The following is a 19,284-nucleotide window of genomic DNA, read 5'->3' as shown; positions in this document are numbered from 1 at the left end:
CAATCCCCTGCATCCCTATGGTTCCTCCCATCAATCCCTGATCCTACCAGGAGTGATTTCTGAGCACAGAGCCAGGAGTAACTCCTGTGTGTTGCTGGGTGTGCCCTCCCCAAAACAAACAAAGATAAAAACAAAAAGCTATGACAAGGCTCCATGTACAGGGCTTTGAAAACATGATCAGGGGCCAGAGAGATAGCATGGAGGTAAGACATGCCTTGCATGCAGAAGGACGGTGATTCGAATCCCAGCATTCCATATGGTCCCCTGAGCCTGCCAGGAGTGCTTTCTAAGCATAGAGCCAGGCGTAACCCCTGAGCGCTGCCGGGTGTGATCCAAAAACTAAAACAAACAAACAAAAAAAAAACAATAACGAAAAAGAAAACATGATCAATTTCTTTAGGGGGGATGTTGAGGGGGTCACTGCGGCACTCAGAGATTACTCCTGAATTTGTACTCAGAAATCACTCCTGGCAGGCTCAGGGACCTTATGGGATGCCAAGGATAGAACCCTGGTTGGCCACATGCAAAGCAAATGCCCTACCCGCTGTGCTATTGCTCCCGCTCCATGATCAAAAAAAAATTTTTTTTTTTTACTTTTTGGGCTATTACCTGTGAAGCTCAGGGGTTGCTCCTGACTATGCGCTCAGAAATTGCTCCTGGCTTGGGGGACCATATGGGACACAGGGACTTGAACCTGTGCCTGTCCTGGATCGGCTACATACAAGGCAACCGCCGTACCGCTGTGATATCAAATTTTTATGAGGGGGTGGCAGTGCTCAGAGTTTACCCCTGGCTCTGTGATGAGGAATCACTCCTAGAGGGCTTAGGAGGCCTATAGGGTACTAGGAATGAAATCTGAGTCAGCCACCTATAATGCAAACACCCTATCCCACTGTATATTACCACTCTGGTTTCTACATGATAAAATTTAGTCTATACCACAATCCACAATCTTTTTTATTTTTTTTTTAGATTTTTTTAAATTACTTTATTTAGGCCATAGCAATAGCACAGTGGGTAGGGCATTTGCCTTGCATGTGGCTGACTCAGGACCAACCCAGGTTCATCCCAAAGATCCCACATGGTCCCCTGAATCTGTCAGGAGCAATTTCTGAATGCAAAGCCAGGAGTAATCCCTGAACGCTGCTCACTGTGCACCCCTCCCAAAAAAAAAAACTCTGAAAAAAAAAAAAAAAACCCTGTATTTAGGGCCGGAGCGGTGGTGCTAGAGGTAAGGTGTCTACCTTGCAAGTGTTAGCCTAGAATGGACCACGGTTCGATCCCCTGGCGTCCCATATGCCCCCCCCCCCCAAGCCAGGAGCGATTTCTGAGCACACAGCCAGGAGTTACCCCTGAGCATCAATGGGTGTGGTCCAAAAACTAAACCAAAACAAACGAAGGAGAAAACTCTGTATTTAAATACCATCATGGTGGTTTCTAATCTGCTCTAACTGCACTCTCCTGCTACTTGTAGCAAGCTTCCTACCACAAGGTCTGCATGGCCCTCATCCTCTATTTTCTCTGGATATTATTACTATACTATCTGGCTATGTGCTCAGAAATCACTCCTGGCTTGGGGGTCCATATGGGATGCAGGGGGATCGAACCGCGGTCCGTCCTAGGTTAGCTGTATGCAAGGCAAATGCCTTACCGTGTGCACCACTGCTCTGCTCCCTGCTTTTTATTTCCTTTTTTTTTTTTTTTTTTTTTTGGTTTTTGGGCCACACCCGTTTGACGCTCAGGGGTTACTCCTGGCTATGTGCTCAGAAATCGCCCCTGGCTTGGGGGAACCATATGGGACGCCGGGGGATCGAACCGCTGTCCGTTCCTTGGCTAGCGCTTGTAAGGCAGGCACCTTACCTCCAGCGCCACCGCCAGGCCCCTGCTTTTTATTTCTAATTTGAAATAATGTATTGTGAATTTCTGCCAAGGAAAACCCTGGCAAAAATTATATCCTAAACACAATTATGCCCAGGTGAACTTGACCTCTGTCATACCTGGGATACATAGAGCTATGAGAATAATAAGGTGCTCAAGGCACCTTTTCCCAGGAAGTTCACATTATGAATACCTGGAACCATCCCAATACTGTCAAGGCCAATTCGAGCAGCTGAACTCTGGTACAGTCCTGCCACAGGCACTGGAGTAGAGAATCTCTTTGTCAATCCAGAAACTTCCAGACTTTGGTTTCAGCAGCAAAAGCAAACTCAATGTGATAAGTTAATCCCCTCCTATGGTAGCCCCACGTGTGGCACAAAAATGCATAAGGACCAGGACTTTGCATCTTTACAGTGGACATTTGAAGCCTGATTTTATAAAGAATGGTCAGAGTCTCTACTTTCTTTTTTTGTTTTGTTTTGTTTGTTTTTGGGTCATACCCAGCAGCGCTCAGGGGTTACTACTGGTTCTCTGCTCAGAAATCGCTCCTGGCAGACTCAGGGGACCATATGGGATGCCGGGATTCGAACCACCATCCCTCTACATGCAAGGCAAACTCACTACCTTCATGCTATCTCTCCGGCCCCAGAGTCTCTACTTTTTGAACAACATTGTGCTTTTATAGGAAGGCTCAGTTTGTGTGACAAGTATCTGTCATTCCCTTCTGTCAGGCCCAACAGATCAGCTATATGCTTATTAGCTATTTCCATAGAAATAGACATTGGGCAGAGTAATAGAGCAGTGGTAGAGTATTTGCCTTTCATGCAGCAGACTGGGATTCAATCCCTGGCACTACAAATGGTCCCCAAAGCCCTAAAGGAGTTGATCCCTGAGTGCAGAGCCAAGAGTAAACCCTAAGCAGCTCCAGGTGTGGCCCCAACACAAACCAAAAACAACAAAGGAAAGAAAGAAAAGAAGGAAGGGAGGAAGGGAGGGAGGGAGGAAGGGAGGAAAGGACTGAGGGAAGGATGAAAGAAGAAAGAGAGGGAGGAAAGGAGGGAGGAATGGAGGAATTAGAAAAATAGGCAGTGCTCGCTTCAGCAGCACATATACTAAAATTGGAATGATACAGAGAAGATTATCATGGTCCCTGCACAAGGATGACATGCAAAGTGCCATGTGAAGTGTTTCTTATTAAAAAAGTGGGGGAGCCGGAGAGTTAGCACAGCGGTAGGGCATTTTGCCTTGCATGCAGCCAATCCAGGATGGATGGTAGTTTGAATGCCGGTATCCCATATGATCCCCCAAGCCTACCAGGAGCAATTCCGGAGTACAGAGCCAGAAGTAACCACTGAGTGCCGCCAGGTGTGACCCAAAAACCAAAAAAAAAAAAAGAGGGGGGGACTAGAGAGATAGCACAGTGGTAGGGCGTTTGCCTTGCACGTGGCTAACCCAAGACAGAGGGTGGTTTGAATCCTGGCATCTCATATAGTCCTCTGAGCCTGCCAGGTGCAATTTCTGAGCGAAGAGGTGAGAGTAACCCCTTAGCTCTGCCCGGTGTGATCCAAAAATCCAAAAAACAAAAAAAAATAGGCAAACTAGAATCAAAAATTTAGGTCAATAAATGCATCAGCAACATCATCAATACAACAGTAGATGGCAGGATAGTGCTACTGATTCCCATGAAGAAAAATTTTAAGTAGGTTTTCTTTTTCTTTTTTTGGGGGGCCACACCCAGTGATGCTCAGGGGTCACTCCTGGCTATTCGCTCAGAAATCGCTCCTGGTTTGGGGGACCATATGGGACATTGGGGGGATCAAACCACTGTCCGTCCTAGGTTAGTGCGTGCAAGGCAAACGCCCTACTGCTTGTGCCACCACTCCGGCCCCATTTTTCTTTTTAATTTTGCTTTTTTTGTTTAAAGTAAGACCATTGTGAACTACAAATCCTTCATAGTTGTATTTCAGGCATATAGTGACAGTGAATTAGGGTTATTCCCTCCACCAAAGTTCCCTAGCATCCATCTCATACCTCCAACCTTAGTCTCCTGGACTACTAGTATAAAAGGTCCATTTTACATTTAGATTGTTATAGTTTGAGTCTCTTAATTCTATTGTCATTGACTTTGGCTTGGGTATTTAGTTCTGACCTCTTTTATTTTTTGTTTTGTTTGTCTGTTTCTTTTTTTTGGGGTCACACCCGGCAGCGCTCAGGGGTCACTCCTGGCTCTAAGCTCAAAACTCGCTCCTGGCAGACTCGGGGGACCACATGGGAATGCCGGGATTCGAACCACTGTCCTTCTGCATGCAAGGCAATTGTCTCGCCTCCATGCTATCTCTCTGGCCCCTAAAATTATGTTTTTTAATTAATAATTGATTGAATCCAAAGTGCAGATTACTTTATAATTTTATAATTACTTTATTTTTTTATTTTGGGAGGAGGGGGGTCTTATATTAAATTTTATTTTACTTTATTTTTTGGTTTTTAGACCACACCCAGTGATGCCCCACCTCCATGCCACGGCCCCCTGACCTTTTTTTTATTTTTCCCAACAATGCACTTGAGACCACTTGGCCCCTGAAACCCTTTACTTTTTTTTTTTTTTTAATAATTTTTTGTTTGTTTGTTTTTGGGCCACACCCGGCGGTGCTCAGGGGTTACTCCTGGCTGTCTGCTCAGAAATAGCTCCTGGCAGGCACGGGGGACCATATGGGACACCGGGATTCGAACCAACCACCTTTGGTCCTGGATCGGCTGCTTGAAAGGCAAACACCGCTATGTTATCTCTCCGGGCCCTTCACTTTTTATTTTCTCAATTTGTAGAATGACGTAGAAAGATGAGGTAAAACAAAGTAACTACTATTCTATGGTTCTATGAAAAAGGATGCTTTTAAGCTGCACATTTGTCAATGACTCGACTTAGGCCTCAGTTGATGGGCTATTGACTGTACAACACTGAAACTTGGATCCCATCTTTGGGTTTTCTTTTTCTTGCTGGAGATTGCATCTAGGGCCTCACACATATAAGACAAGCACTTTACTGACTGAGCTACTTCCCCATTCTTTTTTTTTGGGGGGGGGGGTCACACCCGGCAGTGTTCAGGGATTACTCCTGGCAGACTCAGGGGACCATATGGGATGCCGGAATTCGAACTACCGTCCTTCTGTATGCAAGGCAAACATCCTACCTCCATGCTATCTCTCCATCCCCCATCCCCAGGCTTTTAATAATACTTTTCTGGGGCTGACGAGGTAACACACAGTAGGACATTTGCCTTGCATGCAACCTACCAAGATTCGATTCCCGGCATCCCATACGGTTCCCCACCCCCACACCACCCCGAGCCTGCCAGGAGAGATTTCTGAGCACAGAGCCAGGAGTAATCCCTGAGTGGCACCAGGTGTGGCCCCAAAACAAAACAAAACAAACAAACAAACAAGACTTTTCCTGACACTTGAGAGTTCATAAATCCCTCAATGTTATTTGACACTATTGGTTTTGAGGTAGGCAGTGAATCTTTTTTTGTTTTTTTTTTTTTAGGCCATACCTAGAGATGCTATTGGGCTACACCCAGAGCAGGGTGCTTGGGAGTTAGTCCTAAGGTACTGCAGCAGGACTGAGGGAGAAGACTGTGGTGTTGGGGGGTTGAACCTGATGTGTTCAGAGCATGATTTCCAATCCTTTACACCATTGCTGAGGTCAAAACAGAAGAGGAAACTAACCTTTAGAGAGGTTAAATGACATGTCTATTTTAGGGATATAAACAGAATCCTATAAGCAAGAAATAAGAATACCTGGGTTCAAATGCTCATTATGGTATTTACTAGACCTTTGACCCTAAGCAAGTACCTCTATTTCTTTTCTTTTTTAGGGGGGGGGTTTGGGTTTTGGGTCACACCCGGCAGCACTTGGGTTACTCCTGGCTCTACACTCAGAAATCGCTCCCGGCAGGCTCAGGGGACCATATGGGATGCTGGGATTTGAACCACTGACCTTCTGCATGCAAGGCAAATGCCTTACCTCCATGCTATCTCTCCAGCCCCAAGTACCTCTATTTCTTTATCTGTATAATAAACAGTACATTTATTGTGTTTCAAGAATAAATAAGATGGGGCCGGAGATATAGCATGGAGGTAAGGCATTTACCTTTCATGCAGAAGGTCGGTGGTTCAAATCCCGGCATCCCATATGGTCCCCCCAGCCTGCCAGGGGCGATTTCTGAGCGTGGAGCCAGGAGTAACCCCTGAGTGCTGCCAGGAGTGACCCAAAAACCAAAAGCCAAACAAAACAAAAAGAATAAATAAGATAATGCATGTGAAATACTTTAAAAGTAACTGCTCAATAAATGACATTTCTGTAATTACGATCCTACAAAATTTGGTTTACAAAAATTTTTTTAAATAATTAAACAGAGGATTAGAGGGAAAGAAAATCATGGCTTTCATCATCACAAAATACTGTTGTGGGGCTGGAGATAAAGTGCGGTGGGTTGGGCATTTGCCTTGCACGTAGCTGACTTGGATTCTATATTGAGCATGGAGCATCCAATATGGAATGCATATCCCATATGCTTCCCCCCCGCCCTGAGCATCACCAGAAATGATCCCTGAGCACAGAGCCAGGAGTAGCCCCTGAGCACTGCTGGGTATAGCAACCCCCCCAAAAATACTATTGTCTGTCAGGCCATTACACCATTACACCAGTCTCTGATCACTACACCTGTAATTTCTTTTCTGAAATGACAATTTAGTGGAAATAGTGTTGCCAGATTTAGTGACAAAAGCTTTCAATCTACCTGATTTTTACCCCAGAGCATAGGCATTAGAAATCACTTATCGGGGCCGGGAAGGTGGCGCTAGAGGTAAGGTGTAATGGGCCTTGCAAGCGCTAGCGTAGGACGGACCGCGGTTCGATCCCCCGGTGTCCCATATGGTCCCCCCAAGCCAGGGGCGATTTCTGAGCGCATAGCCAGGAGTAACCCCTGAGCGTCAAACAGGTGTGGCCCAAAAACCAAAACCAAAACCAAAAAAAAAAAGAAATCACTTATCAAGAGAAAAATTCATATATTCTATGTTCATGATCCTGAGACAGGAGCACCTGAACAGTTCCCAGAGGTTTTAAAAATGGTGGGATGTGGGGCCGGAGAGATAGCATGGAGGTGTTTGCCTTGCATGCAGAAGGACAGTGGTTCGAATCCTGGCATCCCATATGGTCCGTCCCATGCCCCAGCCTGCCAGAAGCGATTTCGGAGCATAGAGCCAGGAGTAACCCCTGAGCGTTGCTGGGTGTGATATCCCCCCCCCCCCCACAAATGGTGGGATGTTGGGGCTAAAGCAATAGCACAATGGGGAGAGCATTTGACTTGCACACAACTGACCCGGGTTCAATCCCTGGCATCCCATATAATCTCTCAAGCCTGGCAGGAGTGATTTCGGAGAGTAGAGCCAGTAGTAGCCCCTGAGTACCACCGGGTATGGCTCCGAAACAAAAACAAAAACACAATAAAATGGTGGGATACACCTATCACCCCACATTTAACCCTTTTTACCTTCAGTTCTTGGCTCCTCACAAGCAGATCATTATCCCCACTCAAGCCAGCTGCCAACCAGCTCCCAAAGTGAAAAAATAGACTCTCAGACTGAGAAGAAAACAATACTCTGTTGCTATTGATCTACTCTCAGCGGCTGCTTTTCCTCCACCTCCCTTCATTGCATACATGCACTTGCTACCATACTCAGTTTCTGACAAGTTCCCACTCAACGACATTTCCTGATATGGGACTGCTGGGAGCTGTTTTAAAGACTCCAGAAGGCCAAATCACAAACCAAAATGGTGTCCCGGACTTAACACTCCCCTGACTATTTCTAAAGACATAAAAGGGACATGTATCTCCTTTGAGTATCTTAGATGTATTCCCTTAACAGCTATAATGCTTACTGAATATCCTCTTATATATAGTGACAATTTCGCCCATTGTTTTTTTCTTTTTTCTTTTTTCTTTTTGGCAATATGTTCAATAGGGAATTCTGTCAGAAGAGCCTTTCTGTTTAGAGTTCATGTTAGAGCCAAGTTACCGGGATTGTTGAATTTGGGCCCCCATATGCACCAATAATACCTGTGGCATTGTTCTCCTTTTGCATAGGCACATTAAAATGGGAAAATATTGGGGCCGGAGAGATAGCATGGAGGTAAGGCATTTGCCTTTCATGCAGAAGGTCATCGGTTCGAATCCCGGCGTCCCATATGGTCCCCCGTGCTTGCCAGGAGCAATTTCTGAGCATGGAGCCAGGAGTAACCCCTGAGCACAGCCGGGTGAGACCCAAAAACCAAAAAAAAAAAAAAAAAAAAAAAAAAGGGAAAATATTACATATGCAAACAAGTTCTTATCTAGTAGAGATAGGAACACAAATTTTGTAATGCAGTGGGGCCTTACACCCTGAACATGGTCATAATGACTTGGCTCAGGCTTCATAAGAACGGGCATTGCCCATACACCCCTGAACCATGGATAACATCTACAGAAACAACCACATTTGTCTATAACATCACCAGGAAGCAAACTCTACCAGGGAAAACCCTACCGTTGCCCTGGCATCAACTTACTCCAAAGAGCGTCTCTTTCTTAACAACCAGACGACTTAGCAACAGCAATAACCAGCTTGCAGGCAGAGCTCTCCACATTGCCCGCTAATGGTGAGGTGAAACTAGAGGACGCTCAACATCATCCTGACTTTGATGAAGAAGATGCACAGAAACCAGAATCTTTTAACTACAGAAATCTGACACCAACAACAGAGAATGACTCAGGGGTAGGACAACCCAGTATGCCTGGAGCCCAGAGACAGTCTTATGCCAGAAAATTTCAGGGGTAAGGTCTCCTTGTATTTAGGCCAAGGCTTTTCCCTTCCATTTCCCCCATATTTTGCTGGGCCCATGCAAATAACAATTGCCACTCACACCGTTTTTACTGTATTTTTTAACTCTTATCCTTTAAAAATAAAAATAAGAGCTTACTAAACTTTTCTGTTAGTGCTTTAATGAGTTCAAGGGTGATTCAATAATTTTCAAAAATATACTTGGCACTGAACATTTTCTTTCCTTTCTCTCCCATCTTTTTAGTTTTTCTTTACATTTTCTATTTTTTTTAATCATGTTGCTTTTGGTGTTCCTGAAACAATTGTATTATGATCAGTTATGTCAACTATGTGATGCATTTTCTTCAATAAATGAAACATATTAGAAACAAAAAAAAAAGAATGGTGGGATATAAATACTGGAAAGATAGTACAGAGAGTAGGTCATTTGTTTTGCAAGTGGCCAACCTGGGTTTGATTCCCATCATTCCAAACAGTCCCCCAAGCATTGCCAGAAGTAATTCCTGAGTACAGAGCCAAGAGCAACCCCTTAGCATTACAGGATGTGTCCCCTAAACAAACAAAAAATACCTCAAACAAATAATGGTGAGATTTTCCTTCTCATCATAAAATTATTAGAAACCAGGACCTGCAAAAGTGTTTCCATGTTAAGCGATAATTGTCAGAGAACTTGTCTAAGTTCTTTAATTTGTCAACAAACATGCCAACATATCTCTATTTAACAACGTATCTCTATACTTTAACCTCTACTATAATGCAGTGTGCGCTCTGGATGCTTTTCTGGCCTCTATCAATGAAAGTACCAGTAGAAGCAGTTACTGAAAGATTCATGGGGCCGGGCGGTGGTGCTGGAGGTAAGGTTCCTGCCTTGCCTGCGCTAGCCTAGGACGGACCGCGGTTCGATCCCCCGGCGTCCCATATGGTCCCCCAAGAAGCCAGGAGCAACTTCTGAGTGCATAGCCAGGAGTAACCCCTGAGCGTCACAGGGTGTGGCCCAAAAACCAAAAAAAAAAAACAAAAAAAAAAAAAAAAAAGAAAGATTCAGAGAGATGGACCTGGTTCTGTAAGCAATGATCCATCTTAGGGAAAGGGAAAGACGGAGGCACTTAAGAGCCCTATCAGTTCTATTGGTAAGGAAGCGGGGAGGGGAAAGGGCAACCAGGGGGAAAGAACACACCCACCTACGCTCAAGGTTTACTCTGGGCTCTGAGCTCAAGGGTCACTCTTAAAGGTGCTTAGGGCATCATGTGTGGTGCTAGGGACCAGGTTAGCTGCCTGCAGGTTAACTGTACTATGTATTACTCACTGTACTATCTCTCTGACACCCACACTGCTGAGAGAATAAAAGTGAGCTGGCCAGTCAATTGTCTAGAGGCCTTTCATTGCAGCACAATTCAGACTGGGTTATTTCTAGGAGTTCGATCTATCAACTGAAAACCACTGTATAGTATCCAGTTCCAGTCTTAAGTGACTCTCAGTTATCCTGGGTACCTGAGAATCTGGTAAAAAAAAACTATTCGAGGCAGGTTTATGGATATGGTATGAATACGGTAATATCAAGAAGATGAAGGTCTGAGGGACTGGAGCAATAGTACAGTGGATAGGGCATTTGCCTTGCATGTAGCCAACTTAGGTTTGAGGCCTGGCATCCCAATTGGTCCCCTGAGTACTAGCAAGAGTGATTCCTGAGTGCTGAGTCAGGAGTAATCCTTGAGTACTGCCAAATGTGGCCCCAAAATCCAAACCAAAACCAAAATAAAATGAAGGGGCCAAATTATTGAGGTCAAACCCCAGCAATTTCTCCCTTCAGCTTCATCCTGCAGAAAAACAAAGGTAGGGGGAAGGGAGAAGAAAAGTCAGTTATTTTTTATTTTTTTATTTTTTGTTTTTTTTGGGCCACACCCGGTGACGCTCAGGGGTTACTCCTGGCTATGTGCTCAGAAGTCGCTCCTGGCTTGGGGGACCATATGGGACGCCGGGGATTGAACCGCGGTCCGTCCAAGGATTGAACCGCGGTCCGTCCAAGGATAGCGCAGGCAAGGCAGGCACCTTACCTCTAGCGCCACCGCCCGGCCCCAAGTCAGTTATTTTTATTGTAACTATTTGACCAACAATGTAAAACCAAGGCAGGAAGAGAGCAAAAACGAATGTATCACTTTGTGCAGTATGAACTAATGAATCCACTTCTAGCAGGTCTGTGTTCAGACACTTTGAATCTATCAGAGAATCTCAGATGAGCAGGAGGGAGGAAGAGAACATGAAAGGTCATTCAGAGGCAAGGAACCTAGTTCAGCAGGTAGAATGCTTTCTTTGCATCTGTCCAACCTGGGTTCAATCCCCAGCACCACAAATGGTCCCCCAAATTCTTCCAGGAGTGATCCCAGAACCTGTAATGAACCCTGACCATATGAGGTGTGGCCTTAAAACAAAACAAAAACAACAAACACCCAGGCTGATGCCTCATGTTTCTCATGATCAAAAAAAAAAGAAAAAAAAAAAAAAAAAGAAAAAAAAGGGCCCGGAGAGATAGCACAGCAGTGTTTGCCTTGCAAGCAGCTGATCCTACTTGCCTCCAGAGGCATGATTAATTAAAAAAATTAACCTTAACATGATCTAGCTTTTTAGATGCCCAGTAAGTGTATAATAAGAGAAATAACTCATGCAATAGGTATAAACAGTGACAGTTTCTAATTATTATTTAAGGATTTTCTATTGCTATGTTTTGTAGAAGGTATTTTATTGTAAGCTATTATTATTTTTTTGTTTTTTGAGTCACACCCGGCAGTGCTCAAGGGTTACTTCTCGTTCTACACTCAGAAATTGCTCCTGGTAGGCTCAGGGGACCATACGAGATGCCAGGATTTGAACCAACGTCCTTCTGCATGCAAGGCAAATGCCCTACCTCCATGCTATCTCTCTGACAAGTTATTAAATTTAAACCTTTCCAGTAACATTATAACCTACAACTATCAATCTGCATCTCTCTCTCTCTCTCTCTCTTTCTCTCTCTCTCTCTCACACACACACACACACACACACACACGCTACCTCTCCGCCCCCCCCTATTTTCTTTTTACACACACATTTTCTCTAACAAGATAGCATCTAACCAGACCTACAAATGATCTAAGACCTCATATCTAAGGCCAGCTTTTGTTATCCATGTCCTATATGTAAAACTCTTTATCCTTTTATTTATTTATTTATTTATTTATTTTTGTGTTTTTTGGGTCACACCCAGCAGTGCTCAGGGGTTACTACTGGCTCCATGCTCAAAAATTGCTCCTGGCAGGCACGGGGGACCATATGGAATGCCGGGATTCGAACCGATGACCTTCTGCATGAAAGGCAAATGCCTTACCTCCATGCTATCTCTCCGGCCCCTCTTTATCCTTTTAATTGCAAATATCTTCATCTATACTAGGAAGAGATTTATGTTATATAGACAGATTCATGTAGTTTTTTGTTTTGTTTGGGGCCACACCCGGTGGGGCTCAGGGTTACTCTTTCTGCGCTCAGAAATTGACCCTGGCAGGCTCGGGGGATCATTTAGGATGCTGGAAATTGAACCTGGGTCTGTCCTGGGTTGGCTGCGTGCAAGGCAAATGCTCTACTGTGTGCTATTGCTCAGACCCAGATTCATGTAGCTCTGAGGTACTTTAGTTTATTTTTTTGGTTTTTAGGCCACACCCAGTGATGCTCAGAAATCGCTCCTGCCTTAGGGGGCCAAATGGGACGCCAGGGATCAAACCCAGGTCCGTCCTAGGTCAGCTTCGTGCAAGGCAAATGCCCTACAGCTGCGCTATCACTCCAGCCCCAAGTACTTTAGTTATAAGACAATCTAGGAATTACAAAAATAAACTAATATACCCCATCTAGTTCTTTTTTGAGTAGACAATAATCATACAAATAGGAAAATAGCAATAATAAATATAAATAAATATAACAATCTGGGTTAGATTCCAAGGTAAGACCAAATCTATCAAGTTATTAAGTGACGATTTAAAAGTCAGAGATGAAGCAGTGGCATAGCGGTAGGGTGTCTGCCTTGAACGCAGCTGACCTAGAACGAACCACGGTTTGATCCCCTGGCATACCATATGGTCCCCCAAGCCAGGAGTGATTTCTGAGCACATATTTAGGAGTAACCCCTGAGTGTCACCAGGTGTGGCCCCCAAAAAACAAAACAAAAAAGTCAGTTGTCTTTGTTTGTGCAGTCCTAAATTCCCAAGGCTTCAAGTTTAAGGTCCCTTGCTTCTCTTTACACTATGCTCCAATCTTACAAAAGTCATTGAAAATGTATCATCAACTTCCATGAGGGCAAAAGGAAGAGGAATCAATCAAGATAGTCAGATCCACAGAGAAGACTGAAGAGCTAAGAGTTAGAGCTGAGAAGTCAGAAAAAAATGCTGATTCCTCTCCAACTCTAAAAGGCAGAGCCTTCCAGGCCAACCTCCCACATAGTTTTCTTGAGGAGGCAAGTGCTTAAAGGTCAATTAAATTATTTGGTATCAGCACTGGGAATGACCTGCAAACTGTGTAGGGACTGGAATCTATCACACACAGTGCCTAATCACACTCTGTCTCCATTTCAGGATGTGAACGCCTCACAACTTTAGAAGATGGGGGCTATATATGCCCATTTAATCTCTAATGAAGAATGGCTCTGAGCCAGAAACACATTACAAAGCAAACTCCCATTCTTTGAAAGTCCATACTTTTCTTTCTTTTTTTTCCCCTTGTTTTTGGGCCACACTTGGCTGTGCTGAGGGTTTACTCCTGTCTCTATGCTCAGGGATCACTCCTTACAGTGCTCACGGAACCATATGGAATGCCAAGGATAGAATCTGGGTTGGCCACATGCAAGGCAACTTGCAGCCTTTTATCTACTGTGCTATTGCTCCACCCCTATTTCCACATTTTTCTCATCAAGAAATAGCCTTGGGGGCTGGAGCAATAGCACAGTGGTAGGACATTTGCCTTGCACCCCAAAGACCCAGGACAGACCTGGGTTTGATCCTGAGCATCCCATGTGCATAGCCAGAAGTAACCCCTAAGCATCACTGGGTGTGGCCCCAAAACAAAAACAAACAAAAAAGAAATAGCCTTGAACAGAAACAAAACCAACAAAACTGACTTTAGGGACCACAGAGATAGCACAGCGATAGTGCATTTGCCTTGCACGTGGCCAACCCAGGACATAAGGCGGTTCTATTCCCAGCATCCCATATGGTCCCACAAGCCTGCCAGGAGCAATTTCTGAGCACAGAGCCATAAGTAACCCCTGAGCGCTGCCAGGTGTGACCCAAAACCCAAAATCCCCCCCAAAAATATGTGGGGGGGGGGGAGAAAGGGAGAGAAAGAGGGAAAGAGAGAGAGAAAGAGAAGGAAAGAAAGAAATTTGATTCTGTGGCCCTTGGTAGGTGGAGGTGAGGGGTTATTGACTTGCCAGAGCAGGAAAAGATGAAAATTTAAAAAATAAAATAACCTGACTTTAAAGTCTTGTTATTCTCAAGAACCTGAAAGTTGTAATAAATGATAGGGGGTCAGAGAGATAGCATGGAGGCAGGGTGTTTGCGCCTTGCATGCAGGACAGTGGTTCGAATCCCGACATCCCATATGGTCCACGAGCCTGCCAGGAGCGATTTCTTTTTTCTTTTTCTTTTTCTTTTTTTTTTTGGTTTTTGGGTCACACCCAGCAGCGCTCAGGGGTTACTTCTGGCTCCATGCTCAGAAATCGCCCCTGGCAGGCTCGGGGGACCATGTGGGATGCCGGGATCCAAACCACCATCCTTATGCATGAAAGGTAAGCGCCTTACCTCCATGCTATCTCTCCAGGAGCGATTTCTGAGTGTAGATGAGTGTAGAGCCAGGAGTAACCCGAGTGCTGCGGGGTGTGTATATATGACACATCCTGTGGTGAACAGCTGGCCTCCCAACTGCAATAAAAAGCACCCTTCAGCCAAACAGACAGACAGACAGACAGGGGTTAAGGTGCTCGTCATGCAATGCAGCCAACCCTGATTTGATATTTGGTAAACAGCATCACCTGGGATCACTCTTGAACACAGAGCCAGGAATAGCCTCCAATCATAACATACATACACACACACACACACACACACACACACACACACATATAAAATCACAAAAGATTCCATAACCCTTGAGGCACGTCTATAACCAATACTGCAGCTGTAGGAAAGTCATTCTTTTTGGGACAGTTCCTCTCATCCCCTCCCCTTCCTCTTCCTCCTCTTCTTCCCTCCCTCTTTCCTTTCTTCCTTCCCTTTCCTTCCTTTTTTCTCTTTCCTTCCTCCCTCTTTTACTTCCTTCTTTTTCTTTTCCTTTTTTCCTTCCTTCTTTTCTTTCTTCCCTTCCTTCCTTCTTTCTCTCTCTCTCTCTCTCCCTTCCCCTCTCTCCCTTCCTTCCTTTCTTCCCCCCCCCCCCCCCCCCACCACACTCAGCAGTACTCAGGGGCACTCCTGGTTCTGTACTCAAATACTGCACTCCTTGAGGGGCAGGAGCGATAGCAAAGCAGTAGTGCACTTAACTTGCATGCAGCCAACCTGGGACAGACCTGGGTTTGATCCCCAGCATCCCATGTTCCTCTGAGCTTGCCAGGATTGATTTCTGAGTGCCGAGCCAGGAGTAACCCCTGAGCACGGCCAGGTGTGGCTTAAAAACAACAAAAACAAAAAATTATTCCTGGCAGACTTGGAACCATATGGGATGCTGGGAATTGAAACTGGGTCAGTCATGTGCAAGGCAAATGCCCTAATCATTGTGCTATTGCTCTTGCACTCCCTTGTTTGTGTGGGGGACAGTTTCTAATCTATAAAATGAGGGTGCCCCCCCAAACACACCTATAGTTGTACAAGTCCATTTGTGATTCCTCCACTTTCACTGGCAATGCAGGGAGCCACGACTGCTATTTGCTGCAAGTGTTTTCTTCTTGGTAGATCACTTTCCTCCCCATATCACCAACAGAAATTAAAGCTCTTAAGCCAGAAATTCGCTTTTATATTTTCCAGAACATTAAATAGTGCCTGTCTATAGTACATTAGCAAAGAAAGAGATAATGTCCACTTACCGGAAGCAAGACCTGTGCCAGCCTTCGCTGACAATCCCGTACAACTGCTGGCTTGGAGTGACATGATCCCCGCAGCCCCGACACCTCCTGGTATCTTCATCTGCACACAAAACCAACAAGGTCAGAGGGCTCATAAAATAATAGAGGTTAAGACACTCATCTTGCACAGTTGACCCAGATTCAATCACCAGCACTCTATATGGTTTCTCAAGCATCAACAGGAATGATTCCTGAGTGCAGAACCAGAAATAAATCCTGCTGTGACCAAAAAATAAGGAATGGAGGTGGGAGTGTGGGAATGTTGCATGTTTCAAGGGCATCATGTAAAAGAAGGCAACAAGATAAAGACTGTGGATTATGTAGAGTAAGACGGAATAGATTCTCATACTGAAATAGTTATGACACTGGTTTGTTAGATACACAAGATCTCAGGTATATACTTATGCAGTCTCTACTCATATCCCCCTGGATGAAATTTGTGGTCTCAAAAATCATCTAATTATACTTTCTAAAAATTATTCTTTTTTTTTTTTAGGGGAGAATGTTACACCCAGGGGAGATCATGGCTTACTCCTGGTTCTGTGTTGCAGCCTCTGGCTTATATCACTGAATATAAGAAATGAATAGTGTTTTTCTTTGATTTGTTTTGGTCATACCTAGCAGTGCTCAGGGGTAACTTCTGGCTCTGAGCTCAAAGATCACTCCTGGTTGGCACAAGAAATGATATGTGGTGTAGGGAATGAACCGGGTTGGCCTTGTGCTCTCCCTAAGTGCTCTACCTGCTATGATTTCAGCCCTAGGTTTTTCTCCTTTAAATGTCAATTTTTCCTACAAATTCGACAAGCACCTTTTATTCCCTGGAAGAGGCTGAAGCTAAAAGGTCCCATAATCAGCCCAGGAAAAAAGTCCCTCGCCTTACACAGACCCTTGCTTTATGCCCCAGAATCAGGTACCACCCAATGGTGGGAGCAGAATCAGGTACCACCCTAGGGTGGAAGCAGAATGCCAGGTCACACCTTAGGGTAGGATCAGTAACTTAAAAATCCCATTGAAATGTTTACATATATAACAATTCCCTCAGGTCCCTGTTCAGGTGCCAGATTGTAGAATCAAGCCCTTAGGATGGGCTTGGATGTTGGTGGATGGATGGAAGGACCTTTCTCTGCCATCCCAGGCCATGTGGGTCTGCAACCCCCTTCAGCCAGCGGGTATCTGGGTCCAGGAGTGTGGTGGGTATAGAACTCACTCACAGGCAGGCTTCCAGAAAGATAACATCCTTATTTGCCCTGGCCAACGTGTGTGGCCTATATCATAACCATTTATGCTGGATCCCTATTCAGCCCTGCATAGTACCTTCTTCCTTTGCCATATTTCTATCTTGCTTTATCCTCCATGCTGCATCCAGACAAATCCCCTTTGGCCCCTCAGGCCAAACCTTTTATAATCTCCCCAAGACCCCTCCCAGGAATGGGAGGGTCTTGCAGGTAAGATCAAGTCACACAGGAAGAATGGGGGGATGGGGCCACATTACCATATTGTCTCTTTCTGTTCCTTAGAATTTATGATTGGCCAGGTTTTCGATGACCTAGTCCAGGAGCTCATTCATTCAACCAACATCAGGTCCAGAGAGATAGCACTGCGGTAGGGTATTTGCCTTGCACACAGACAACCTGGGATGAACCCTGGTTCGATTCCCGGCATCCCATATGGTCCCGAGCCTGCCAGGAGTGATTCCTGAGTGCAAAGCCAGGAGTAACCCTTGAGCGCCGCTGGGTGTGACCCCAAAAATCCTAAATAAATAAAAATAGAAAAAAAGGGGCCAGAGTGATAGCACAGCGGTAGGGTGTTTGCCTTGCATGCAGCCGATCCAGGATGGACGTTGGTTCGAATCCTGACGTCCCATATGGTCCTCAAGCCAGGAGCAATTCCTGAGTGCATAGTAATCCCCAAGTGTCACTGGGTGTGGCCAAATCCAAAATAATAAAATAAAAAAATAAGTAAATGAAACTTTCCATTTTGTAAACTTTACAGCAGCTTGCACATTTTAGTTAGGGTGCAAGACAGGGGTCACACATCAGCTTGCATTTTCAGTCACAGTTCTTGATGTTGGATTCTAGCTATGGTGCTCTAACACATTCTTTTACTCACTAGGAGATGCTCTGATACTCACAGGTATTGACTAGAGTCACACTTCCTGGGTGGGTACTCGTAAGTCTTTCGCTGGTGCTAACTGTGGTGACAGAATTTTAATTGTGCTACCAGAAATGGCTTGTAACATTGAGGATTGTAGATACCAGCAGAGTCCTAGGGCTGTGGTTAGAACATGTGACAGTATAGGAAGCTAAACCTACAACTAACCTAGCCATTAGGCCTCAAGAATACTTAATGAATTCTTTCTATATTCCAAGAACTGTGCTTTCAAATGTCATTTAGTTTGCAAAACAATGCTGAGAAAATACTCATTTAATGAATAGGGGAGTGCAATCGTGGGCCTGTAGTGACAGGGCAATAGTAAATCTAGCACTTCAACTCAGGCCTGACTTATTCTAATGCTCACTCATTTTCTAACCCCTAAATAACTCCTGCTCATTTCATGTAGTGGAAGAAAGTCTTTTAAGGGGAAGCTGATATTTGAATCGAGTCTTGAAAAGATGGGGAAGATTTACCAAATGCTGAGAAAGGGCAGGAAAGAGCTATGTAGCTGAGGCATTAAAATGAGCAGTAGCACAGAGCTGATCTGTGTCTCTCCGAATAGGACAAAACTTAATACTCCTGGTATAGCTCAGGTGCCGACTTCTTGAAATAAAAAGGGCAGCTGAGATCAATCTATGGTACCTGACTCAGCTCTAAAAAAAAGCAGAACGTTGTTACAAGGCTCCCTTGTGCATCCTATGTATACAGCTTTGTTCTCTTTTGGTAGTTCCAGACTGCCACAAGGACAATGACAGTCACTGAGCGCTGTTGCACAAGCACAGAACCATGAATAGACAATGAATAGCTCTACACACTTTAATGTTGCTTAGCAGGGGATAGGAACAGCTGAGCCATAGAGTACTTGTCTTGCATGTCTGAACCCCTAACTTCAATCCCTATCACTGAAAAAAAAAAAGAAAAAGAAAAGAGTAAAGACCTTCAGTAGTAGGCAGCCAGGACACAGACAGCTGTTCTCATACTCCATATGAGTTAAATAAACTAACAGCAGACTTAAAAAAAAAAAGAAAAGAAAAAAAACTCAGAGCTGGAGCAAATAGTACAGTGGTAGGGCATTTACCTTGCATGCTGCCGACCCAGGACAGACCTGGGTTCGATCCCCAGCATCTCATATGGTCCAATGCCTGCCAGGAGCGATTTCTGAGCGCAGTCAGGAGTAACCTCTGAGCAACGCTGAGCGTGGCCCAAAAGCCAAAAAGAAAAAAAAAAGAAAAAGAAAAAGAAAA

General features: G+C 44.7%; 1 protein-coding gene and 1 non-coding gene across 2 annotated transcripts in view; one reads left to right on the top strand and one right to left on the bottom strand.

Moving 5' to 3' along the window:
* Positions 1-19,284, bottom strand: part of LIMK2 (LIM domain kinase 2) — a 103,454-nt gene that overhangs the window by 61,839 nt on the left and 22,331 nt on the right. Inside the window, exon 2 of the mRNA XM_049788983.1 lies at positions 15,848-15,947. Within this exon, the coding sequence (XP_049644940.1) occupies positions 15,848-15,947 (100 nt within the window). The remainder of the gene's footprint in view (positions 1-15,847; positions 15,948-19,284) is intronic.
* Positions 2,967-3,075, top strand: LOC126031761 (U6 spliceosomal RNA). The gene has a single exon (XR_007503590.1). It is a non-coding gene; the product is annotated as a U6 spliceosomal RNA (small nuclear RNA).

Source organism: Suncus etruscus, chromosome 15 (assembly GCF_024139225.1).
Source record: "Suncus etruscus isolate mSunEtr1 chromosome 15, mSunEtr1.pri.cur, whole genome shotgun sequence".
Classification (NCBI taxonomy): Eukaryota; Metazoa; Chordata; class Mammalia; order Eulipotyphla; family Soricidae; genus Suncus; species Suncus etruscus.
Note: the sequence above shows the minus strand (reverse complement) of the source record. Positions and strands in the feature narration are given on the sequence as shown.